The sequence below is a fragment of the Periplaneta americana genome, chromosome 11 (assembly GCF_040183065.1).
Source record: "Periplaneta americana isolate PAMFEO1 chromosome 11, P.americana_PAMFEO1_priV1, whole genome shotgun sequence".
In the NCBI taxonomy this organism is placed as follows: domain Eukaryota; kingdom Metazoa; phylum Arthropoda; class Insecta; order Blattodea; family Blattidae; genus Periplaneta; species Periplaneta americana.
This window is the reverse complement of record NC_091127.1, coordinates 3,207,693-3,230,029: the sequence shown is the minus strand read 5'-3', so window position 1 is coordinate 3,230,029 and position 22,337 is coordinate 3,207,693. Positions and strand designations below refer to the sequence as shown.

At 35.1% G+C, this 22,337-nt stretch overlaps 1 protein-coding gene across 1 annotated transcript in view; it reads left to right on the top strand.

The window, feature by feature from the left end:
- LOC138708721 (uncharacterized) overlaps positions 1-22,337 on the top strand; it is a 470,957-nt gene that overhangs the window by 10,281 nt on the left and 438,339 nt on the right. Inside the window, exon 2 of the mRNA XM_069838834.1 lies at positions 14,208-14,376. Within this exon, the coding sequence (XP_069694935.1) occupies positions 14,328-14,376 (49 nt within the window). The 5' untranslated portion in view covers positions 14,208-14,327. The remainder of the gene's footprint in view (positions 1-14,207; positions 14,377-22,337) is intronic.

Genomic DNA, 22,337 nt, shown 5'->3' with positions numbered 1-22,337 from the left:
TCGCGCACCAAACATAAGTCCAATGACATTCCAATCTTGAATATTATATTTATGACTGAGATCATCACAGCATGGAAGGTAAATAGCTCGTTTCTCTTCATGTCCTGCTTTGGTTGATCTTCATTAATTTCGAACCTTACAGTGGGGTCAAGAATGAGACCAGTTTTTTTTTATCTCGGTCTGCAGAATTACATTTACCGACTTAAGTGATAATCTGTTGGTTCCTTATGTTCACTGAGTATTTATGAAACAAAATACCCTTTCAACGTTATGCCCAGGTACAGACAAATAAAAATTCAACAGTTTTCAGTAATCCTGAGTACTGCTCCTCTGAAACACAGAAGTGATAAAAATTTACCTAAATTTTGTTTGAAAGCATATCTTTGGAACTCTCTTCTTTGTTGTCCGATAGCAAAGAATTCAGTTTGATCACCTGGTCAAAGAGAAGGCTATCATTCAATTCATAAGATGTATCATCTTGCATCCACTGGAGTGTCATTTCGACGCTATCCCACAAATTATTGCAATTTTCCAGACTTTTGTTCGACTGCATTCAAAATCGCGGATTTCGTCTTTTCCGCCCGGACCTTCTTACGCTATAATAGTAATATGTGTTACAAGAGCGGTATGTCGAAGTTTTTATGTTCGAGGAAAAGTTTGAAAAAGCGAAACGTAGTTGAGCTTTTTTAATTTCCGAGAATTGAAAGAAAACATGCCGCTCGTGTATCGTACATTATTTTGTGCGAAGATCGTTTATTACATACCTGAAAGAGGAATTTCTAATTAGTTGCAATGAAATCTCCATCTTGGTTTCTGTTCAATGACGGCAAATTTGCAAAGCAAAAATATCTATCTTCAACATTGTTGCTTTAAAATGTGTTCTGTGTTTACTATACTCCAGCACGCCCTGATATACGTCTGTCTTTTTTTTTCCCTCAGACTATAAATGCGAACTTAAAACAAACGGTAAGGTTATGTAATGATTCATTTTTCATTTTAATATTTTAACAATATTATTTATATAACATATTGCAGTAATAACATCGGCAAGTTTGTTGATTTTTTCACGGCTTCCTTAATGTTACTTGCATCACGAATGCAGTAACTTTAGTGGAGTTGTAGAGTTTACTTAATTTTTGCAAATATTTAAAAACAATAATTAACAGTGCAATTTAGGTGAAATTGCAGTGGTAAGTTTCCAATTTATAATTATTACTATATTGAACGTCTCTAAAAATAATATGTTAAAAGCCTAAAGCAGTAAAATCAATATGTCACTTAAGCGGTAAGAAGAGGGAAATTATTATGTGTGTTAGGTTGGGAATACTGAATGTGGAATTTTAGACTTTCCGCGGATTGGTTTTGTGCGGAAACCAAGCAAATACGCACGATCTCGCACAAAATCATGGACTTCCCTCTAAATCCGCGGCATATGGCAACCTTATTTCGAAGTCATTAGGTCGGAGCCTAGTTAGCTAATTTAAAGCCATGTGTTCGATCTGAGCAGTACCTAGAATTACTATTCTCTGCAATGTATCCAAATATAGTGCGCCCGGTATTGTAAAAATACTGAGTTGGGCTTTTTGTGTAATTTCCCATGATGCCAATAGCATAGCGTGCATATCCCAGACAAGAGTATTCTATATCTATTTTTAAGACCGTAATATTTCAGTTTTTTCACCTTTCCTTATTTTATATTTATAACAGCTGTAGCATACTTAGATCCAGCCTTTATCTTCCATGAAAGCCATGTGTAGAGGTTAAAAATATCTGCTGTAACAAAAATGATTGCCTGTAGTGTTAATCTCGCGTGACGAGACTCCCACCATGTGTTCTAGCTTACCTAATTTTCTACTGAGGATAAAGCATTTTCTTTGATAGTTGTACGTAGTTATTATTCAATCTGACGTATTTGCAGTTTATATTATTAAATAGTTTAGTAGCTTGGTGGGTTGGCTAATATTTTTATGAGTGTTTAGCTAGAACTTCACCTTGAATGACGTTTGCTGTTCACGCACAGTGAAGAGCAGGTTGAACGAAGAAACATTCGCCCAATCACTCTCGGCTTAAGATTTGAATCATAATAGCGCTGCCTGGTGCACACCGTCCTTGAAGAGTCTTGGACGGACTCCACACACATCTGGACGTTTTCCTCAATCTGATATGTTGGTAGTATAAGGTTTTCTTACTGGATCCTACATTCACGTCTTTAAATCTAGTTGAGTGTGACGATAAGATTCTTAGAATAACTCCCTTCGAGATGGAAGTAAAGACAGAGTTCTCGTGACAAAATTTACGACATGTAATGAAGCTTGTCCCAGATAAAGGGATCAAGTCATATTTTTTAGACCAGCTGTTTCACATCGCAGTGTAAATGTCTGCTGACCAACGTCTCAATTGCTACTGCAGGTATCTCTTGTGATAAACCTCGATATAACGCGGCTGTAAGAGGACATAACTCCACGCAAACGCACCCCTACAACAGTTAGCGATGTCGAGATGACGCTGAGATCTAGTAGGCTCTGACGATGGTGTACAGTATACACCGAAACAGCTGTAAGCCACACGTGCTTATACAGGGTGCGGCATTTAACGTTTTCTATTTTCAAACCCCCATAACTTATTTAGTTTACAAGTAAATTACAAGAAATTAATCAGTTTACAACCATTATAATCTTGGAATTACAGTACATCTTATATTTTGAAAATAATGTCTTTAAGATGTCCTCCATTGGCGTCAATGCATTGTTGCAATCTTCCCTGCACACCGGCCATTACTCGCCGCAATGTTTCAGGTGTAACATCAGCAATTTCTTCACGAATCGCGGTTTTAAGGTCCTCGATGTCATGAAGGATACGACCGTAGACCTTACTCTTAAGATACCCCCACAAAGAGAAGTCTGGTGCAGTGAGATCAGGGGAAACAGAGGGCCACTGACAACATTGGACGCGCAGGGCTTTGTTTTCTACTATTAATTTTTGTGCGACCTGGAGTTTATATGGATGGAAGTGCAAATCATTGTGTAATATTCTTCGCACACTTCTGTCCGACAAATTCATGATCCGCGAATGACGCCGCATGGAATGATACGGACTTCTCTGCAGAGCCGTTCTCACACGTTCGACATTATCAGGAGTCCACGCCGTTTTCTGACGAACTCGAGCTTCGTTTTGATCCGATCCCGTCTCACGCCACTGACGCACCCACACACTGATTATTTTTCGTGATGGTGTAACTCCACGTTGATTATCACCAAAAATCCGCCTAAACTCGCGCTGGACAGCAACAATTGACTTGGTTGAAACAAACTGTTCAACACAGGAAATGCGCTGTTGCACCGGCCAACGTTCCATGGTTAACTAAAGGCTTTGCTACATCGAATCCCTGTGTTGGGATGTGGCTAACTAAATCCAAGGCTTTGCTACACCGAATCCCTGTGTTTGCAAACATGTTTTACCAACAATGTGAACAGAATCGCCAACTTAAAATGGGAAACGTTAAATGCCGCACTGTGTATAATTAATACTAGTAAGTTTGCTAAAAACATAAAATTACTTAGTCATACGTTAAAAAGTGTTAACATTTAAAAAAAAAACGTATATACCTTTGACAGACGGCCCGTTTCGACGTGATGTCACGTCTTCCTCAGTGTCTCCTGAACTACTGGTGATCTTGAATTCTGCGATGTGCATTTACCGATTGTAGAGGTGGGGGCGTGTTGCTCTTATGGTGGGGGCTGGTTGTTTGTGTGTTGTGACGTATCATGACGTCGAATAATGTGTGGGTATTGAACTGTAATTGTGTGTTAAGTATATGTTGTGGGTATGTTATTGTATGTTTATATATTTCGTACTGTTCTAGGATGTTTAACTGTGGACTTTTTGGTGTGATGTATAGAATTTCCATATCTGTTTCTATATTATTGTAGTCATGATTATTGTTGATAATGTGGTCTGCATAATTTGATGTGATGTAGGGTTTGGTTATAGCTTTAATATGTTCATTATATCGTGTGTGAAAGGATCTTGCTGTCTGTCCTATGTAAATTATGCAGGCCACATTATCAACAATAATCATGACTACAACAATATAGAAACAGATATGGAAATTTTACACATCACACCAAAAAGTCCACAGTTAAACATCTTAGAACAATACGAAATATATAAACATACAATAACATACCCAAAACATAATACTTAATACACAATTACAGTTCAATAACCACACATTATTCGACGTCATGTACGTCATAACTAGACTTCGTTGAATTGCCACACGCAGCATGCAATCGGGTTGCCGATGTACGGTAGTATAGAGGAGGTGAGCAACCTCCCGGTCTCGTAGTATAAGCAGTTCATGTTAAGAGTTGTGACCGGTCCAAATAGATAGAGCAGCTACAGCTAATGTATACCTATGTAAGCACTTGTTTTTGCTTTACTGTGGTTGGAATAGTCAAAGCTTAACATTTGTTCAGTGCAGACAAGAATTCAATCAAACATACTACAATGAGAGTGTTGCTGTTCAAACCAATAGCCCCTGGAATACCCTTACCCCCGCAGCCAGTCTTGACCCGTTGGAGAACGTGTTGGATGCTGTTAATTATTATGCAGAACATTACAGCAAAATAATTGAGGTAATTGATGCATTGGATAGCACAGACAGTTCCGCTATTGCAGCTGTAAAATCATTGCTTTCTGAATATTGGAAGATATTGTGTTCATTGATTCTGATTTTAAAATCGTGTCCAAAAGTATCACCATGTTAGAATCGTCTAAACTACAACTCTCAGAAGCCCTTAATATAGTGGATAAAGTATCACAAACCGTTATCCAAAATAACAATTCATTAATTTCAGAAAAAGTGAAATGTAAATTGAGAAACATTATTGCTAAAAATTCTGCCTATTCACAATTTCGTATTATAAATTATGTACTATCAGGTCACGATAACACGTCTGAAGTTGGTGTACTAAAAAGAAGTGACTTTCCGTTCTTCAAATATGCACCTATTACATCGTGTGATGTTGAACGTACATTTTCCCAATATAAAAACTGTTTAAGTGACCATCGGAGGAGGTTCACTTTGCAGTCGCTCAAAATGTACGTAACTCTTCACTGCAATGCACATATTCAAGGATGATGTGATATTACATTAAATTTTAAGAGTTAATATATCTCACTATAAAATAATTGTGTATTTACATGTTTAGACATTTCCTACTTCAATGATCATTCATTATATTTCTTGAATGCAGGATACAGGTTTTATTATAACCGCAGTATACTGCTCAGTATTTACATCAGAGGCATACTTCATCCTTTGCACGCCCCCTTCTCATACAGTCTATACCGCGTGCGTAGTAAACCTTACGATTCTCGTGGCAATTCCACGAAGTCTAGTCATAACACACAAACAACCAGCCCCCACCATAAGAGCAACATACCCCACCCCTACAATCGACAAATGCACATCGCAGAATTCAAGATCACCAGTAGTTCAGAAGACACTGAGGAAGACGTGACATCACGTCGAAACGGGACGTCTGTCGAAGGTATATACCTTTTTTAAAATTTTAACACTTTTTAACGTGTGACTAAGTAATTTTATGTTTTTAACAAACAGAGTGTTAACGTGAACTTTAATCAATGAGTAAGTCTGCCATTTAATCAATAATTTATATATTATTTCGTTATTGGTAGAAAGAAGCTTTTTGCCTTACAGCATTTTTCATCTCTAACTGGCAATCTTTCCATTCCCGCAAATGTTCTGATGAAATCGTTATTTATATTGTGAACTCACCTGGCACTCTGTCATAACTTGACGTGTAGTAAAGCGCGCGCTTCTTTGTAAGGAAGATTATATACTGCAGTAGGAGCTCTAAGGATGGAGGTGAGTCGTAGACAGTAGTAAACCTGCAGCTGATAAGCCTGCCCTGCTTTAGATAGCCAAGGAATGTTTCCATATTTGTGTCTGTTGTTTGTATCTGTTTGGCTGTTTTCATGTTATTAAGAAAGGGAATCGATTATTTTGCACAACACGGAAGTGATTACAGATGGGAATTAACGTTTTTGATAACAAGAACACGACTCTTTGCAGGTGCTTACTCTAACACGCAGTTATGTATATTTTTTCTCACGCTGTTTAACTTGTAAACTGCGGTAGAAATATTTGCCAACAGTAATCTCACTACAGGTTTTGATTTATCTAGAGAAAATCAAAACTCGAGTGGGATTTAATTGACTATTACACGATTAGAAGAAAGTATATAAAGATTAGAGGTAACAAAGTACTCCAATACAATAAAATATTAATTGACTTACGAAAATACAACTGTCTTCAAATGTATTATTGTACCATCTCAACATTACGCTAGATGGCAGTAGTGTGTTATGATTAGCTGTTTTCTTGTTATCAGTTATGCCAACTATGGAATCTTCATTGAACTCTGTGAACGGTTACTAGTCAAGAAGGCTTTGTTGATTCAGTTTCATTTTTATTAAAACATTTGCAATCCACTTCAATCATCCGGATCCCAGTAATCAACGTCACTTGACAGATGATTTTCAATAAATCTTAGTATTAAACAATCTCTGATACGTGACTATCCATAATATCATATACCAGAAGCTATAACATAACCTAAATATTATAAACGAGTGTTAGAAAAGTTTTAATTAGAGATGATGAAATAAACAAGAAACATTTTAATTAACGATGATGAAATAAAAAATAAACATGAATAATTTTAAAAGAAACAATTATTGAAAGTACAATTTTCAAATTTGAATGTTTTAGTGGTTGGTGGTTCAGTTGATGTTATTTTGGACGTGTGCGTAAAAGAAGTGAACTCGTTGATGTACATGGTGTATCCCTCAACTTATTCTGGATTTCCGAATGGTGCTCTTCATTTATTTGTAAATAGGGTTTCAGGGAAGATGCATAGCTATGGCCAGTGATCTTTATTAATTCTTGTTCTTGAATGCCAATGCGAGTCATATTTGAAACTGCTGTGCATCGACTGGAGTGGTTTGTAATTTTTTTTCTTTTTTGACGTCCAGACCAGTGCAGTTTGAAATGTTGGCAAACGAAACAAATGCTAGGGTAGTGATAAAAATGAATAAATGATAGGGACGCGATAAAATTAAACAAATGCTAGGGACGCGATAAAATTGTGCGATAAGCAGCCATGATTGGTTGAAAGACGCCCTTTCGTACCATTTTATTGGTCAAAAGTAGTGTGTCGTAGTAAAAGTGTAATAGTCAACAATAATCTCACTAGAGGCTTTGATTTATCTAGAGAAAATCAAAACTCGAGTGGGATATAATTGACTATTGTACGATTAGAAGAAAGTATATAAAGTTTAGAAGAAATAAAGTACTCTAATACAATAAAATATTAATTGACTTAATAAAATTCTATTTCACTAATGTTAGCTTCACTAAAACGTTTGAACGTAGCCGCCATTTTCAGTCTATGCGGTAAACAAATGACGATCGCAAAGCATGTTTTATAGTACCGTAAAGAATTTGCAATTTTAAAGGTTGGCAAACAAAGAAACAAATGTTAGTGAAGTGATAAGAACAAACAAATGCTAGGGAAGTGATAAAATTGTAGCGATAAACAGTCATGATTGGTTGAAAACGTCCTTTCGTACCGTTTTATTGGTAAAAAGTAGTATGATGTAGTAAAAGTGTATTATTCGAAGTAAAACTTACAATACCAAGAATACTTTGTTGCAAAAGTTACAATATAAAGACTTATTGGTCTGAGTCACATCTGGCTAACGAAAAATTAAATTATAAATGAATGTCATCATCTTTATCCTCTGCATGGGTTTAGGCTTGTTCACGTATTTCCAGCTCTAAGAGAATGAATCGCACCACTGACAAGTCAAACGGCTTCCGATATTTCGCTGTCCTCTAGCTAGAATTGTAATGTAATATTATTTCTGGAAAAATTTCTTTGTAGTTCATAATATGTGCTCTTCTAATACGTTGAATGTATTATGTTCCATTCATATATTATCTGAATTTATGGAATGGAATAGAAGCATACAATCTAATAACTCATCTGTGTAATGAGACATTTGGCCTAAACGTACTCAATGGTCAGATTGAAGAAGCCTACAGAGTTGGAAGAGGGAGAAATCCTCCGATTCTACGAGTATGAGGACAAAAATATTTATTTTGAAGCACTTGAATATGCTGAGAGCTACGAATTTAAAATTTGAGCAGGACTACATGCAAATATGGATTAATAGAAAGATGTTACTAGCAATTCCGAAAGAGGCAAGATCGAGAAGTCAGTTCCCCTCATTTCACAAACTTTACACTCATGACATAAAGATAACTTTACGAATGTGTATCATACAATGTTTTTTGCACGAAAGCACACATTTATATTAAATAAATATTTAAATTTGGACGATTTCACGACGTCTAACTCAGAACCATTAAGAAATAAGTATCCATGGAATTAGAGACCTGGTAGAGGGGAAGAGAAGGCCTGATAGCCTTATCTCTACCAGGTTAAATAAATAAATGAATAAATAAATAAATGGATGCAATAGAGCCTGTTTCATTCATGATCACTATTTCATGGTCGTCTAAAACCGGCCATATAATCAACAAAGCGGTTAGGAAAAGATGAATGCCGTATCTTGCTCCAATTAGTACCTACTACTGTAACTTCGGAATAAAACGGGCTGAAATGTAAATATGAATGTTAAATTTCTTACTTAATTGTGTTACGTGTAATATTTACATTATGAAGGATCGAGGTAATGCATTAATTTCTTATTAAATGAAGTTTGTACAATGAATATTATATTTTCTTTGGCAGTGTGTAATATACAACTTTACACTCTGTCGTAAAAAATTGTTAATTTTTTTATTAATGCGAAATAACTTCGGATTTATGTTTCTTGTGCGAAATAACACCGATGTTAACCAAGTTTTATACCGCAATTTAAGATTTTTATTCACCATAAAATAGGATTCCTAGTTATTACTTCAACTAATGCCGAAAAAAAAAATTGAATGTTTTTGGTATATGAGACACACTATAAAATAAGATTACGCTAAAAATGTAGAAATGAATAATAAAGATCAGTTTAATAGAAATGCATATAGAGTAGCCCACATAACTTTTTCACCTCTGATAGCGTGTGAAATACGTCATATATCTTACACAAACCGACAGTTACAAGCTAAATTACATCGAAGGGGCATCTGATACACATTAAATAATTTTAAAGATATGAGAGTCAACTTTATTTTTTTTAAATGGGAATAAATTATGTTTTGTTAGCTCTGATAACAACTGATTACTTTACAGACTGTTTGAATGTCACCGGTAAGAGTGAACATTAGCAATGTCTGACCAAGGATCGAACAGAGGAAGGACAATTCTGGTTAGAGTTGTGCGTTAATACTTTTACGTTTCATGTGCAACATTTTCATAGTACTAAAATGCACAGTGCTTTGTGATTGTGATTCAATTGACGTGCAAATATAGCCAAAATATATTGTCCTCCCTCTGTGAATTTGCAATCGTCCCGAGTTAATATTTGAAAGTTCCTTGTGGCATAAAATCTTGGAAGTTTTTAACATGGGGGAAATTGGAATGGATCTTCTACATTTTAGGGCAATATTAGGTTCAATTCTTCCTATAACGTTGAGGACTGTGGTTTTTGACAAACAATATACTAAAAAAAACTCCACTTTTGAACATGATACGTATGAAAAAACATATAACAAGTATATTAGGACTATATAATTAACCAGAAACGTGCAATTAAATCATAAAATGAAGTAATTACATATCTCATCTTTCTCTAAATATTCTTGGCTTCAAAATTATTCTTTCAACTATTTGTACAACTTCATCAGAAAATCTAAGAAAATACGCGGAAAAAAAAAGAAACAAAATCAATACGGAACCTTGGATATCAGCCGTGTTGAACATCCATCCATCTATGACTGGATAATATTTATCCAATGATTTACCGCAGAATAAAGTTATCTTGAGTTTATAGGAACGATTTTGTAGTAATTTTCATGGTAAAAAGTTATCCAATGTTCTAGAAAGCGGCCTTTAGTGGTGCATTATTGCCCTCTTCCATGTTTTACAGTGCTTTGAGATGGTGCACGTGGGTATCTCTCAGTCTTAGAAGTTCTTATTTGCCTTGAACTAAATGTCGCGACTGCCAATGGCATTCTGAGAACTTGGCAGCGTTAGGCTAGCCATGGTTAGTATACTACAATGCACACCTTGTGCTCCGACCTAAAAGCTACCGTCAATTTTGTATACTAGGATTCATATGATTACATACTTCGAGGTCATCTTTCGAACAGCAAGCATTTACCCCGTATTGTATTGTATTGTATTTATTAACATTCCATGGTATTCATACATTGCTTACAGCTAGAATATGGAACAAGTCAAAAAACTTAATAATATTATAAAATCTTAATTTATAGTCACAGTCTAGATGAAATATATACAGACGAGATTTACAATATAGTCTACTAGTACAACACATAGTTTTAGTATCAATTTCATGAAGCGTTATTGAATGTCATGAATTCACCTACAGAATAGAAGGCGTGAGAAATTAGGTACTTCTTTAATTTGGTCCTAAATAATCTTATGTTTGAGTTTCATTTTTTATATCGATAGGGAGGCTATTAAAAATTTTACTGACATGTAACGCACTCCTTTTTGATAGCACGATAGACTTGCTGATGGAGTATGAAAGTCATTTTTGACGTGTATTTATGCTATGAACTGTTGAATTAGTTACAAAGTTTTCACGATTACATACGAGGAAGAGTATTAATGAAAAGATATACTGACAAGCCATGGGCATTATTTTTTTAAAATAGTCCTACACGATTCTCTAGATTTGTCACCGACTATTATTCTAATTACTCTTTTTTGTAATAGAAATATATTGTTACTATCTGTGGAATTTCCCCAGAATATTATTCCAAAACTCATTACCAAGTGGAAGTATGCAAAGTATATTGTTTTTAAGGTATTGATAATTACTATCTTTTGCATAGATCTAATAGCAAACAAGCTGAATTTAGTTTGGGGGTAATTTCTTTAATATGATTTTTCCAATTTAACACATTATCGATTTTTAAGCCAAGAAATTGGGTTGTTGTTGTTTCTAATAGGGATCTATTATTAATTATTGCGCTAGAAATTTGAGAGGTTGAATTTGGACAGGATTTAAATTGAATTATGTTAGTTTTGTTACAATTTAATACCAATTTATTGACTGAGAACCAGTCACATATTTTGAAGAGAATTTCCTCTGTTGAAGATTGGAATGTGTTGGAGTTATTGGCTGTAATTACTATACTTGTGTCATCTGCAAATAATATAGGATGACCTACATCTTTTATTAGGGGGGAAAGATCATTTATAAACACTAGAAAAAGTAGGGGACCTAATATTGATCCTTGAGGAATTCCGTACATTCATACGAGTACATTTTCAGCGGAGTATCAGTAATATCATGCGCACCTTATCGGCAGCAGTAAACCCATTTACGCAGAACTATATCTGTATTACGTCGTTGTAGATGCTCCCTAGTGTTGAGTATTTTGAGCTTTTTTAGAAACATACCGAAGAAATAATAAAAAATAGTTTCGAAAAATCTCAGGAATTACTTACAGTAATTTGTGAAAATGACAGGAAATTTTGTGAAGTAGTTTCAGAAACTCCGTACAGATATTGTCATATGAAAACGAAGATCACATCACGGGTATTAGCGATTTGGAGAAGATGTTTTGCACCTTTCAGTGAATTAAATTGTTACAGAGCAGAATATCCAACACCACAGGTAGTGTTTATACACATTATTTAAGGGGGACGGATGAGAAAGAACATTGTGTTACTGAATTGACTATAAGTTTCACATTTTTTACCTAGAACCTTGAAATTTGAAATATTAATTTAAAACAGGGTTTTCTTTACCTTTTTTTTCAGAATTTTTCACATTTTTCATTTAAAAAATTTTTAAATGATGTACTTTTTTCTAAAAATTTGTTAAATAAACCTAAAACTTCGGACGTATCTGTTACTAATACCTAAGGTAACATTTACTTGCAACCAAATATTTTATTTAGGCTTTATATTATATATATTTTTAAATATTAGGTATGAAATAGTTTGTTTTCCATATCCAAGGAAGTAGTAAGTCACTGCCTTCCAGGCACCGGTCAGATAGTTTGCCTGTCTAAATTCCAAGAAAATTTCCATAACACAAACTCCAAAATGACTACTGAAATGAGGCTGTTGCACATTGCTGCGAGCTGTGTTATTTACATTTTTAAAGACCACTTAGGTCCTTCAGACAAGCAGAATATTTCAGTATTTAATACAGAAAAGTATGTACTATTTATTAAAGCAATAAAAAAAATTCATTTTTTTTCACAATTACGCGTCTGTTTATCCTTAAAGAAATGCAGTATGTTCTAATGATATTTTCCGATGTTAAAAACTTACTGATGCTATTTTCTGACGAAACAAAGCGAAGACAAAAATTGTCTGTTTTTTTCTTATGCAATTGCTTTTCGGGTGTGACCCAGTTACATTGTATTTATACAATAAATTGTAATATGTAGGCTATTTTACTATGAGATTGGTAAGCAATTTCGAATTTTGAAGAATGTTCATATGAGTATTAAAATAATATTGTAAAATATATGTTATTGTATTTAATTTTTGCTTGCAATAAAAAATCTTTTAAATCTCAAAAAAAAAAAAAAAAAAAAAAAAAAATTGAAACGCAAAACTAAATGTGTATTATTTTTTTTTCACTGTGCACGGATCAATTCGCAATCTGCTTCATTTTATCTCTGATCACATATAACGGATTTATCAGTCTAATGCACTTTCAAAATAAACTTTTATCAATTTCACTATGCTGCCATCTAGCGACTGCAAAATAAGTCATGTTATAACCCTGATGGAATTGCATGGAGTAAGAGCTTGCAGCAGTACTTCCATCTAGCGGTTGTTACAAAAAAAATAATTTTCGACATTAGAGATCCTAGTAGTTGTTCTCGTTTATATGTTGCCATTTTATAATATGGAAATGGCTATTCTGATATACATGTGTGACCAGGGTTATATCCATTTAACGAATCCGTTTGGCCCTTAATTACTTAGGTTATTGGTGTGGATATTATTATAGATTAAACTCCCAGTCGGTAATATGGAGTTTATTTCTTTATTCATCCAATGTAAATAAAGTGGGTGCTCCTGTTATGGCCATGTTCCTGATATGGCCACCCCCCTATTGTGAGTTAGTTAACCAAAAAATTCCGCTAAATTGCAGCAGCATCCAGTGAAAGGGCATCCTAGTATGTCACTTGATCGTTTTCCATCCTGTCAGGTTGAGCAATATGGCGTCAGTTGTCTGTTTTGCGGTTTTCATGTGACCTCTTCTTATTTTTCTCTGATAAGTTTCCTTTGTTTTATGCATGTTTTTCAAAGACTTGTTTCATGAAAACTATCGTACTCCATTCAGTTTTTAATGTTCTGTTGATTGGTGTTGTAGTTGATGGCGTATCTTTTACGAGTTGTTCATAATCAAACGATTTTCGTGAATGCTTACCTGCTCCCGATATGGCCATATCAAATGCACCATGGCCATATCAAGTTCATTTCACTTTTATTTTTTCACCTGACAAATTTACATACCTTATAGCTGGGATTACGCAAAAATTTGTATTTTAAGAAAAGCAACATAATTTTTTAAGGAAAAATCTGTTTTGACTACACTTTTTAATTATAAAAAAGATTATTAAGTGTCATTTTTATTCATTTTACACCAAAATTATTTAATTTTAACACAACTGCGCTATCAAACTGAAACCAATCACGATTTGTAGAACATGGAACAAGGGTGGCCATATCATGTGCACATGTTCCTGATATGGCCACTAGGTAGACTTTTGGAATTTGGGACTTTTTGGACAATTAAAGCTATTTTTATGGGGAAAGGAAATTGTTTTCAGAAAGTCCATTAGACTAAGAACGAATAAGAAAAAAGTGGTTTACATTTTTTTTTTCAAAATGGCGGCTAGAAAAATTCTCAAACTTTAGCATGGCCATATCAGGGACACCTACCTTATGATTGTATGTTTTGCGTACAAGCGGTGACCCTTGTTATTCTGTTTGCAGTGACGGCACTACAACGCAGTGCTTGAGTCTGCAGACGATGCGGTCCCCTCACCCTAGTTGGCGCCTCGGCGGCTGTGAGTGCGGCAATGAGCGAACTTCCACACGCGGGGTGTAACCGCGATGAACAGTGACATCACTTCTGGGTTTAGTCCTCCGCCAGACCCCGGAGGTAAGTTCCCTAATTACTAAGTTGGTGTGGCACATATGGTGGATCAGCTGGCTGCACATTAGATCCTTTCAGAACAACTTGTAAGATAAGGCTGGTTCACAATAAACCGGAAACGAGAATCGGAACGAAAACGGGAAAATTGTTAAAATGTGTACACTTAAATGTGAGCATTCACAATTAACGAAAAGCTTGCCGGAGCCCGAGATCGGGAACGGAGAGTTGGCCAAGTTTCAACTTTGGCGTTCATGTTTCCGGTCACAGCCCACTAGATTCATTCTATTGCCATCTAAAAGCTATTTTGTCGTATATTTTGTAGCAAGAAGACCGTGACATAACCTATGCATTATTTTGTTCTGTGCTGTGCATCATGGAGCAAGTTTTATTTGATGAGATTCTAATATTGAGTGTTGAGGAAAATCCTCACGTTTACATAAGCGGCGCGCCTCGTATAAAGATGAGAAAATGAAGGAGAATACGTGGCTTTCAATAGCTGCATCTTTGAACACCGATCGTAAGTGAATCATATTTTATTACTGTATTGGTTGTATTACACATTACATATTCATGCTTCAATTCAATAATTACTGTTGTGTTCATTTTTGTTCTATTACAAATGTTTCTTCTCTAATTATTTTACGTTATGGTAGACTTAAAATAGGTTGTGATAATAAAGATGCATGGGCATATTTATAGTACCGTACCTAATGAAATGTTTCAGTTGAAATTTCGAAGTTGGTTAACCTGTGTTTATGTAGGCTTCCTTGTACTCATGACAGAACGCCATTGGTCAATTATACACAAATAACATCAGAATGCGTAATATCGACTTTACATATCGTTATTGACATGCATATCGATATGCATAGTCGTCTACGTTCTCGGTTTATTGTGAATCAAAAATTTTCATATTCACGTCCTCTGCTTCTCGTTTTAATTCTCGTTCTCGTTCTCGGTTTATTGTGAACCAGCCTATAATGTAGGCCTATCGCTTGTAACAACTTCTAATCATGAACACGAGATGTGGACAACAAACGAACGGGACAGGAAAATACGTTCAACGTTGAACAAGTATGTCAGATTACAGGAAAATATGTAGGCTATATCTGTTGTTTGTCAGCTGTCTGAAGATGGTTGGAACCTCATATGTAGGCTTCGAGACTTCGGACCCAATAGAGCAGTTCAGTGGGAAATCCGCATAACGGCGTACTGAGTATAGTGGTAAAGCGTACAGTGGGTGGGGGTACTGTAGAATGAATTACAACAAACACGCAAAGAAAAACGCTCTGGATTTGAAGGTTCTGATGAATAATTTAGTTTTTATACAACCCCATTTCAAACTGTGTCTGAAACTATTATATGGTTAGAAAAGTCAGAGCAAGAGATGCCGGAAGCCCTCAAATTAGTTGAGGAAATGACACAGAGAATTAATGAGACACCAAGTACACCGGTTACTGAACGTGTGAAACAAGTGGAAATCAATTTTATGTAAAAATAATGGATATGGAACATTGTGTAATGTAAACAGCAAATTAGTGGACATAGAGTCACCCGAGAATAAAGGACTGTCTCTTAGAGACTGCAATGATGTTGGGTTCCTTCGTTTTGCTCCTATCACGTCATGTGACGTATAGCGCAGCTTTCCACAGTACAAGCTGTGTTTGGCAGATAACCGAAAAAGATTTACGTTTGAGACACTGAGAATGTATCTTGTAGTACATTGCAATTCGGTACTGTAACTGCACTTCCTAAAGACGACCAATAGGATAAATGAAGAAATTAAAACTGCTACATGCTTATTTCCACCATTAACACTGTGTATAATTAAACACAAATACCTATTAAAGACAGGAGAATAAATGCTTTTCACATTCTTTTGACATTGTCATTGTGTAATGTATATTTACTTTATGAATGTACATGTGTGTTTCCCCATACTACCGTACTCTACTCTAAATAGCAACGTTGTTATCTCAACACATCTCTACCTTTCACTACCTGCAGCGAGTCAACAACCTATAGTACATGCACAGTAAACTTATTATATAGAGTCCCAAGTTTCGAAGCCTGCTCATAAGTGACACCAATAAAGCATCACTCATGAAGCAACCTATCCAGGGGATAATGGGATAGGGTGGCCAGTTCGTTTCCCCCTCCATTGCATACATCGCTGACTAGTAACATATTACACTATTCTGACTTCAGATGTATACAAGCAGTATTGTTCTTCCAGTGGCGAAGTGGATCCGCCACTGCTAACTGAACTTGGATGGAAATAATCTAAAGCTAGGAGAAATGTAGGCTTGTTCTTTTCACAAACATAACGCCAAAGGAACTTTCCCGATAACTCTTCAGGGCAAAATCCCAACTGGTTTTGTGATAGAGTGTTATGATTCGGCGTATTTTTTGTAAGTAAAAAATGGGTATGAAAGCAGTGTGAAGTGTTTGTATCTAATTTGCGTGAAAACTGAAAAGTTTTTACAGAGACGTTTGATCTTTCAAAAAGGCCTTTGGGGATGAACACACATGCGGAAAAACCATTGTTTTTATCTGCTGTGAGAGATTTAAAGAGGATGGAGGATCCGTCGAAAACGGCCATCGTTCCGGGCGACCTTCGATTTCAAACACTGGCGGTGATGTAGCCAGAGTGTGATATGAATCTTCTGTACAGAAAATAATGTTAATCGAAATTCTACATGTCCGACGTGAATCCATAAAACTTGTTCAATACGCGAACAGCCTGACGAAAACATATTTGCTTGGTAGAGTGGGCAGAAAGTGAACAAAATTTTAATTTAATGTGTTAACTGGTAGTAGGTTTATTCAACCTTGAGAATAGAAGGGTACGGGGTTCATCACAATCGAAAAAAGCAAAGTAAAATCTGTCCACTATGAAGACTATGTTTTTGGTTTTCTTCGTCGTCAGTCATCACGTACATGCTTCAAGGAGTTAGCCTAAATAATAAACCAATCTATACTAATAATAAATCTGTAGCCAAAATTTGTCTGGTAATTTTCGATTTTTAAAAAAATAATTGGTGTTAACATGTATAATTAACCATCCTGAAACCGAAAATCGCTTTTTTGAAATTTTTGTTTGTATGTCTGTCTGTCTGTCTGGATGTTTGTTACCTTTTCACGCGATAATGGCTGAACGGATTGCGATGAAAATTGGAATATAAATTAAGTTCGTTGTAACTTAGATTTTAGGCTGTATGGCATTCAAAATACGTTATTTAAAAGGGGGGTTATAAAGGGGCCTAAATTAAATAAATCGAAATATCTCGCTTATTATTGATTTTTGTGAAATATGTTACATAACAAAAGTTTCTTTAAAAATAATTTCCGATAAGTTTTATTCTATGCAAAATTTTGATAGGACTGATATTTAAGGATATACAAGATTTTTAAAATTACAATACAATACATTTTCACCGCCGACTGCCTCAGATTATAGCGTTGTTGTTCATGCAATAACTCCTATGTGCAAAATATAAAATTTTTGAGTAGAAAGGAAAAACACATTTATTCATTCCATGGCAGTGGTACATAGGAGATCGTGAATTCTGACATTTTCGAAAGAAAGAAATATAATTACATATCACTATATATGCTGTATCACTATTTAAGTTATTTGAAGGGTTCAGAACCATAGTGGGCCAAGCGCCATTTACTGAAGACGTAGAAAACAAGGGTTAAAATTAAGTTATTACCATAATTCAATGGAAACATATAGCAAGTAAAATAAAGTATACACATTAAAACTAAAATATATGTCAATCTTCATTAAACTACGGTTGCATGTAATAACAATTAAGAAACATTTGTCATTGCACTAAATGAGTGGTATTTCGATCAAATTGATCGCATTTTAATTTTCTTAAATACAATTTAAATTAAGTAACATATTAAACGATTTATCCTTCTATCAAACACGAATGTTCCCTGGATCAAACGTCCTATTTTAATTATGTAATTACTTTATATTTATTTCTAACGGGTGCAGCGGAGCGCACGGGTACGGCTAGTACTATTAGAAAAGTTTTTGGCACGATTAAGGTTAAGTTGAAAAGGAATTGCCGTTACAAGTGGCACAACACCTTTTAGCCTGAATCATGAAATTCGCCATGGCACTGTGCCCTCGCTCTTTCTTCTGATTTGTACTCAGGAGAGTTTTATGTTTTATCTGTTTCTCAAACTTAAATTACTTGGGAAGAAAAACGATTTAATTCTATAGAAACAGTAACAAATATTATTTGGCGATAGTTCTGAAAACACTGAAGAGAGATAACTTGGAGGAATGTTTTCAAAAGCTAAAAGTTCGCTACAAACGATATGTGATGGTTCAGGGAACAATTTCAAAGGAGGCAAATTTAAATAACATGTAAGCACTGCCGTTTTGCATTTACAGCAATACTGCGGGAGCTTTCAAATAACATGAATTGGCCTGTATATTCAATCATAATGAAAAGTATTTCAAATAATCGATAAGAGCGTGCTAGATGAATCTAGAAGAACATTTTTAGATGGCAAAGTCTTTTCGGGCTCTGCACCGTGCAATACAGTAGCTGTATAAATATCAATAAAAAAACTCATATACGTACACTGGGTTGCAAAAGAAATGCCGAGTCGAAGTCGCTATCGATTTGAAATATCATATTACGAGGATTTCGCTTAGAAAACATTATAAATAGCGATAATGACCAGAATTTTCTAACGAGTTTTTATTCCTTGCAAAGGAGATGTGTATTGGTAGTTAAATATTTTATTTAGGTTCTGTTTTCAGTTCCGTATCAGTAGGCATTTGTAATAAAATTAATACATTTTTTTGTTAATACAATATGAAACGTAACTGGCCTTATATATCGATTGTAACAATGACAGCATCCATGAGTAATAAGGAAGGCTATGGAATAAACTGCAGTTTCACCACAGTCTAGTATATACAGTCACGAAGCTTGAGTTGATGAGGTTGCTAGGAACAATAGCCTGTGCAGGTACTATTTCACATTGGCTGTAATAAGGCGGTAGTAGCGATCCTAGTGGTTAGCAAGTATCTATGGATGCATATTTATTACATATTGAGCTTCGTGACTATATACTAGACTGTGGTTTCACTATTTTCGTGTATCTATTATGCTTTGCTAACTCCCCAGAAATTCTCACACTACTATGAACATTATTAAATTCTGAATTAATTTATAATTAGCTGTAATTGAATTAAATTACGTTTTAATATTATTTTATTACCACAATTGCGTTAGTTTTATAAACCAATTATTATTAACGAATTAAGACGTGTGAAGTCCACCGCTGTGGAGTAACGGTTAGCGCGTCTGGTCGTGAAACGAACGGGCCCGGGTTCAAATCTTGTTTGGGAAAAGTAACCTGGTTGGGGTATTCTCAGGGGTTTTTCCTGAACCAATTGCAGCAGAATTGCTGGGTAACTTTCGGCGTTGACCTCGGACTCATTTCGCCATCATTAATTCACATATCATCATCATCATCATCCATACCATTACTCGGGTTAAGTTCATGGTGCGGCGTGCTGCACTTGTACAAGAGTGCTGCCGTTCGACTACCGGCTACCCAATCATTCACAGAATAGGAGTGATAACCACAATAAGCCTCAGGCTGTAGTGCAAGCCTTTGTGTCCCTCGTCCGTGAGAGAGAGAGAGAGAGAGAGAGAGAGAGAGTGAGTGGGGGGGAGAGAGAGGGGGGATTAAAGGCGATACACGCGTAATTAATAAATAGTGATGATGATTATTATTATTATTATTATTATTATTATTATTATTATGAAAGACTTGAAAGGCGGTCAGTCTGCTATGAAATAAGTACCGAGTTTCTTCCCCGGGGTTAGGGACTCTTGAACTTCTAGCTGATCACTCATCTCTAAATGACGAGATAATGAAAATACGGAAGCTCTACCTACCTGCTTCCCAAGGGAGCACCGTTCATATCATGCATACTGCACACCATCACCTTGATGTATTTACATACAGTATGTATTACACAAATTAATTTGCCTGTAATCAATACATGGAAGCTGACGTCACTGTATTGGTGTGTAGCGTCCGCAGAATGTTTTCGTTCCGTATCTCCACAGTTCTTTATGTGGTGGAATTTTGAAGCCTGACAAACAACAAAAGAACAAATGACAAAGAATACAGACGGCGGAAATGAAGTTCTTAAGACCTATTTTAAACATAAAAGAACCGACAGAATACGTAATGACGTTGTCAGACAGAGATTAGGCGTAAACAGCCTGTTGGAAAATACTGATGTTTACCGACTATTTTGAAAGGGTGACAATGTCACATCCCCCAAAGAACTGTACAAAGACAGAGCTGCAGCAAAATGAGACGGATTCGTCCATAAAAGATAGAAGGACCTATTATAAAAACCTTGGAGACTGCAGAGTCTTCTAAGACTAAAGCATACTGTCTGTGATCATGATGACGATGATGATGATGATCATATGTAATGTGTAGGTGTAATTTTATGGTAATTATTTTACCCCGATTTCGGTAATTAAAATTGTTTAATTTCGGTGAATATTTCGTAAAAAAGAAAACAAGCAATTTCGTGCTTATTTCACACCCTAAAGAAACTTATAATAAAATAACATTTTAAAAAATAATGATAATTATTATGGAAACAAACTTTCAAACTAACATAAAATTGCGTGCATCATTAATTAAATTCTTCATTCAATTTCATTCGACTGTGAAGGTGTGACGACACTGCCTTCTTGATCTCATGAAGACAGTTGTTGCCGGAAACAGAAATGACCTTTAGGCTCATTCACAATGAAAATTAAACATAACGTAAGCGTTAACTTAAGAATATAAACGTTACGGTAAAATCAAGAAGTCATACCATCATTCACGATGGGAACATAAACATAACCGCAAACATACTTGGTAACCACGGAAACATAACAACGACGCCATTTCCTCATATTCTGTCGTATACTTCAGCGCTCCACGATTGTGTTCTGTTTGCAAATCACGTAAGCATAATCATGAAAGTTTGTAATTTGCAAACTTTCATGTTAACGTCTTACGGTAATGTTTATGTCAATGCTTATGTGAATCATTGTGAATGATCCCATTTGGTAGCCTGGGCGCAAACTTCTGTGTTTATGTTACGTTTATGTTTAATTTTCATTGTGAATGGGTCTCTGGAAGTAGTCCCTGAAATTATACGTACATTGTTGCCAGATGTCATACGCATGTAATTCTGAACGTTCAAATATGCTGAAATGTTTGTAAATCATATATTTTATAACGAAAATATTTACGTTTTATTTGGAAGGAAGTCATTTTTCTTGCGAATTCTCCATGAAACCTGTGTTTTGTTGAAAATATTGTGATTATGAAATAATTTAGTCGATTTCTATTAATTCCACCAAAATTCGACAATATATTTCCACTTAATTTTGGACTTTCATTAAGCGATTTGCATTTTCCATGCTTATATCGTTGTTACTAGTGCTGTTGATCGATTTAAATATTTAATCGATTAAGAATTTGAATTTAATCGATCAATCGATAGATTAATCGAATTTTGATCGAGTAGAAAAATGTTTTAATATACTGTAATACACAATTATTGTTAAATTTAACTTGTGTTCGGTGATAAGCATACGTATTAAATGTTTATATCTGTATATATTGTGTCGTTATATTACAAAACAATTATTTTAATTACTTACTAACATACTAACAGCCCCTATTGTAATCGAATTACCAGATTTTAGAAAGAGAAGAATATAGTTACTCTCTCACTTGCACACAGTGTAGACATGGCTATTTTATAAGGGATGAGGGGGACGAATTCCAGAAAAGTATGTATTTCATATGCTAGGAAGATGAGCTGACAACAAGGTGGAAGTTTTCTTGGAAAATAATAATACTTAATAAGGATTTTCCATTGTGTTTCAGCTTTCAATAGAGGT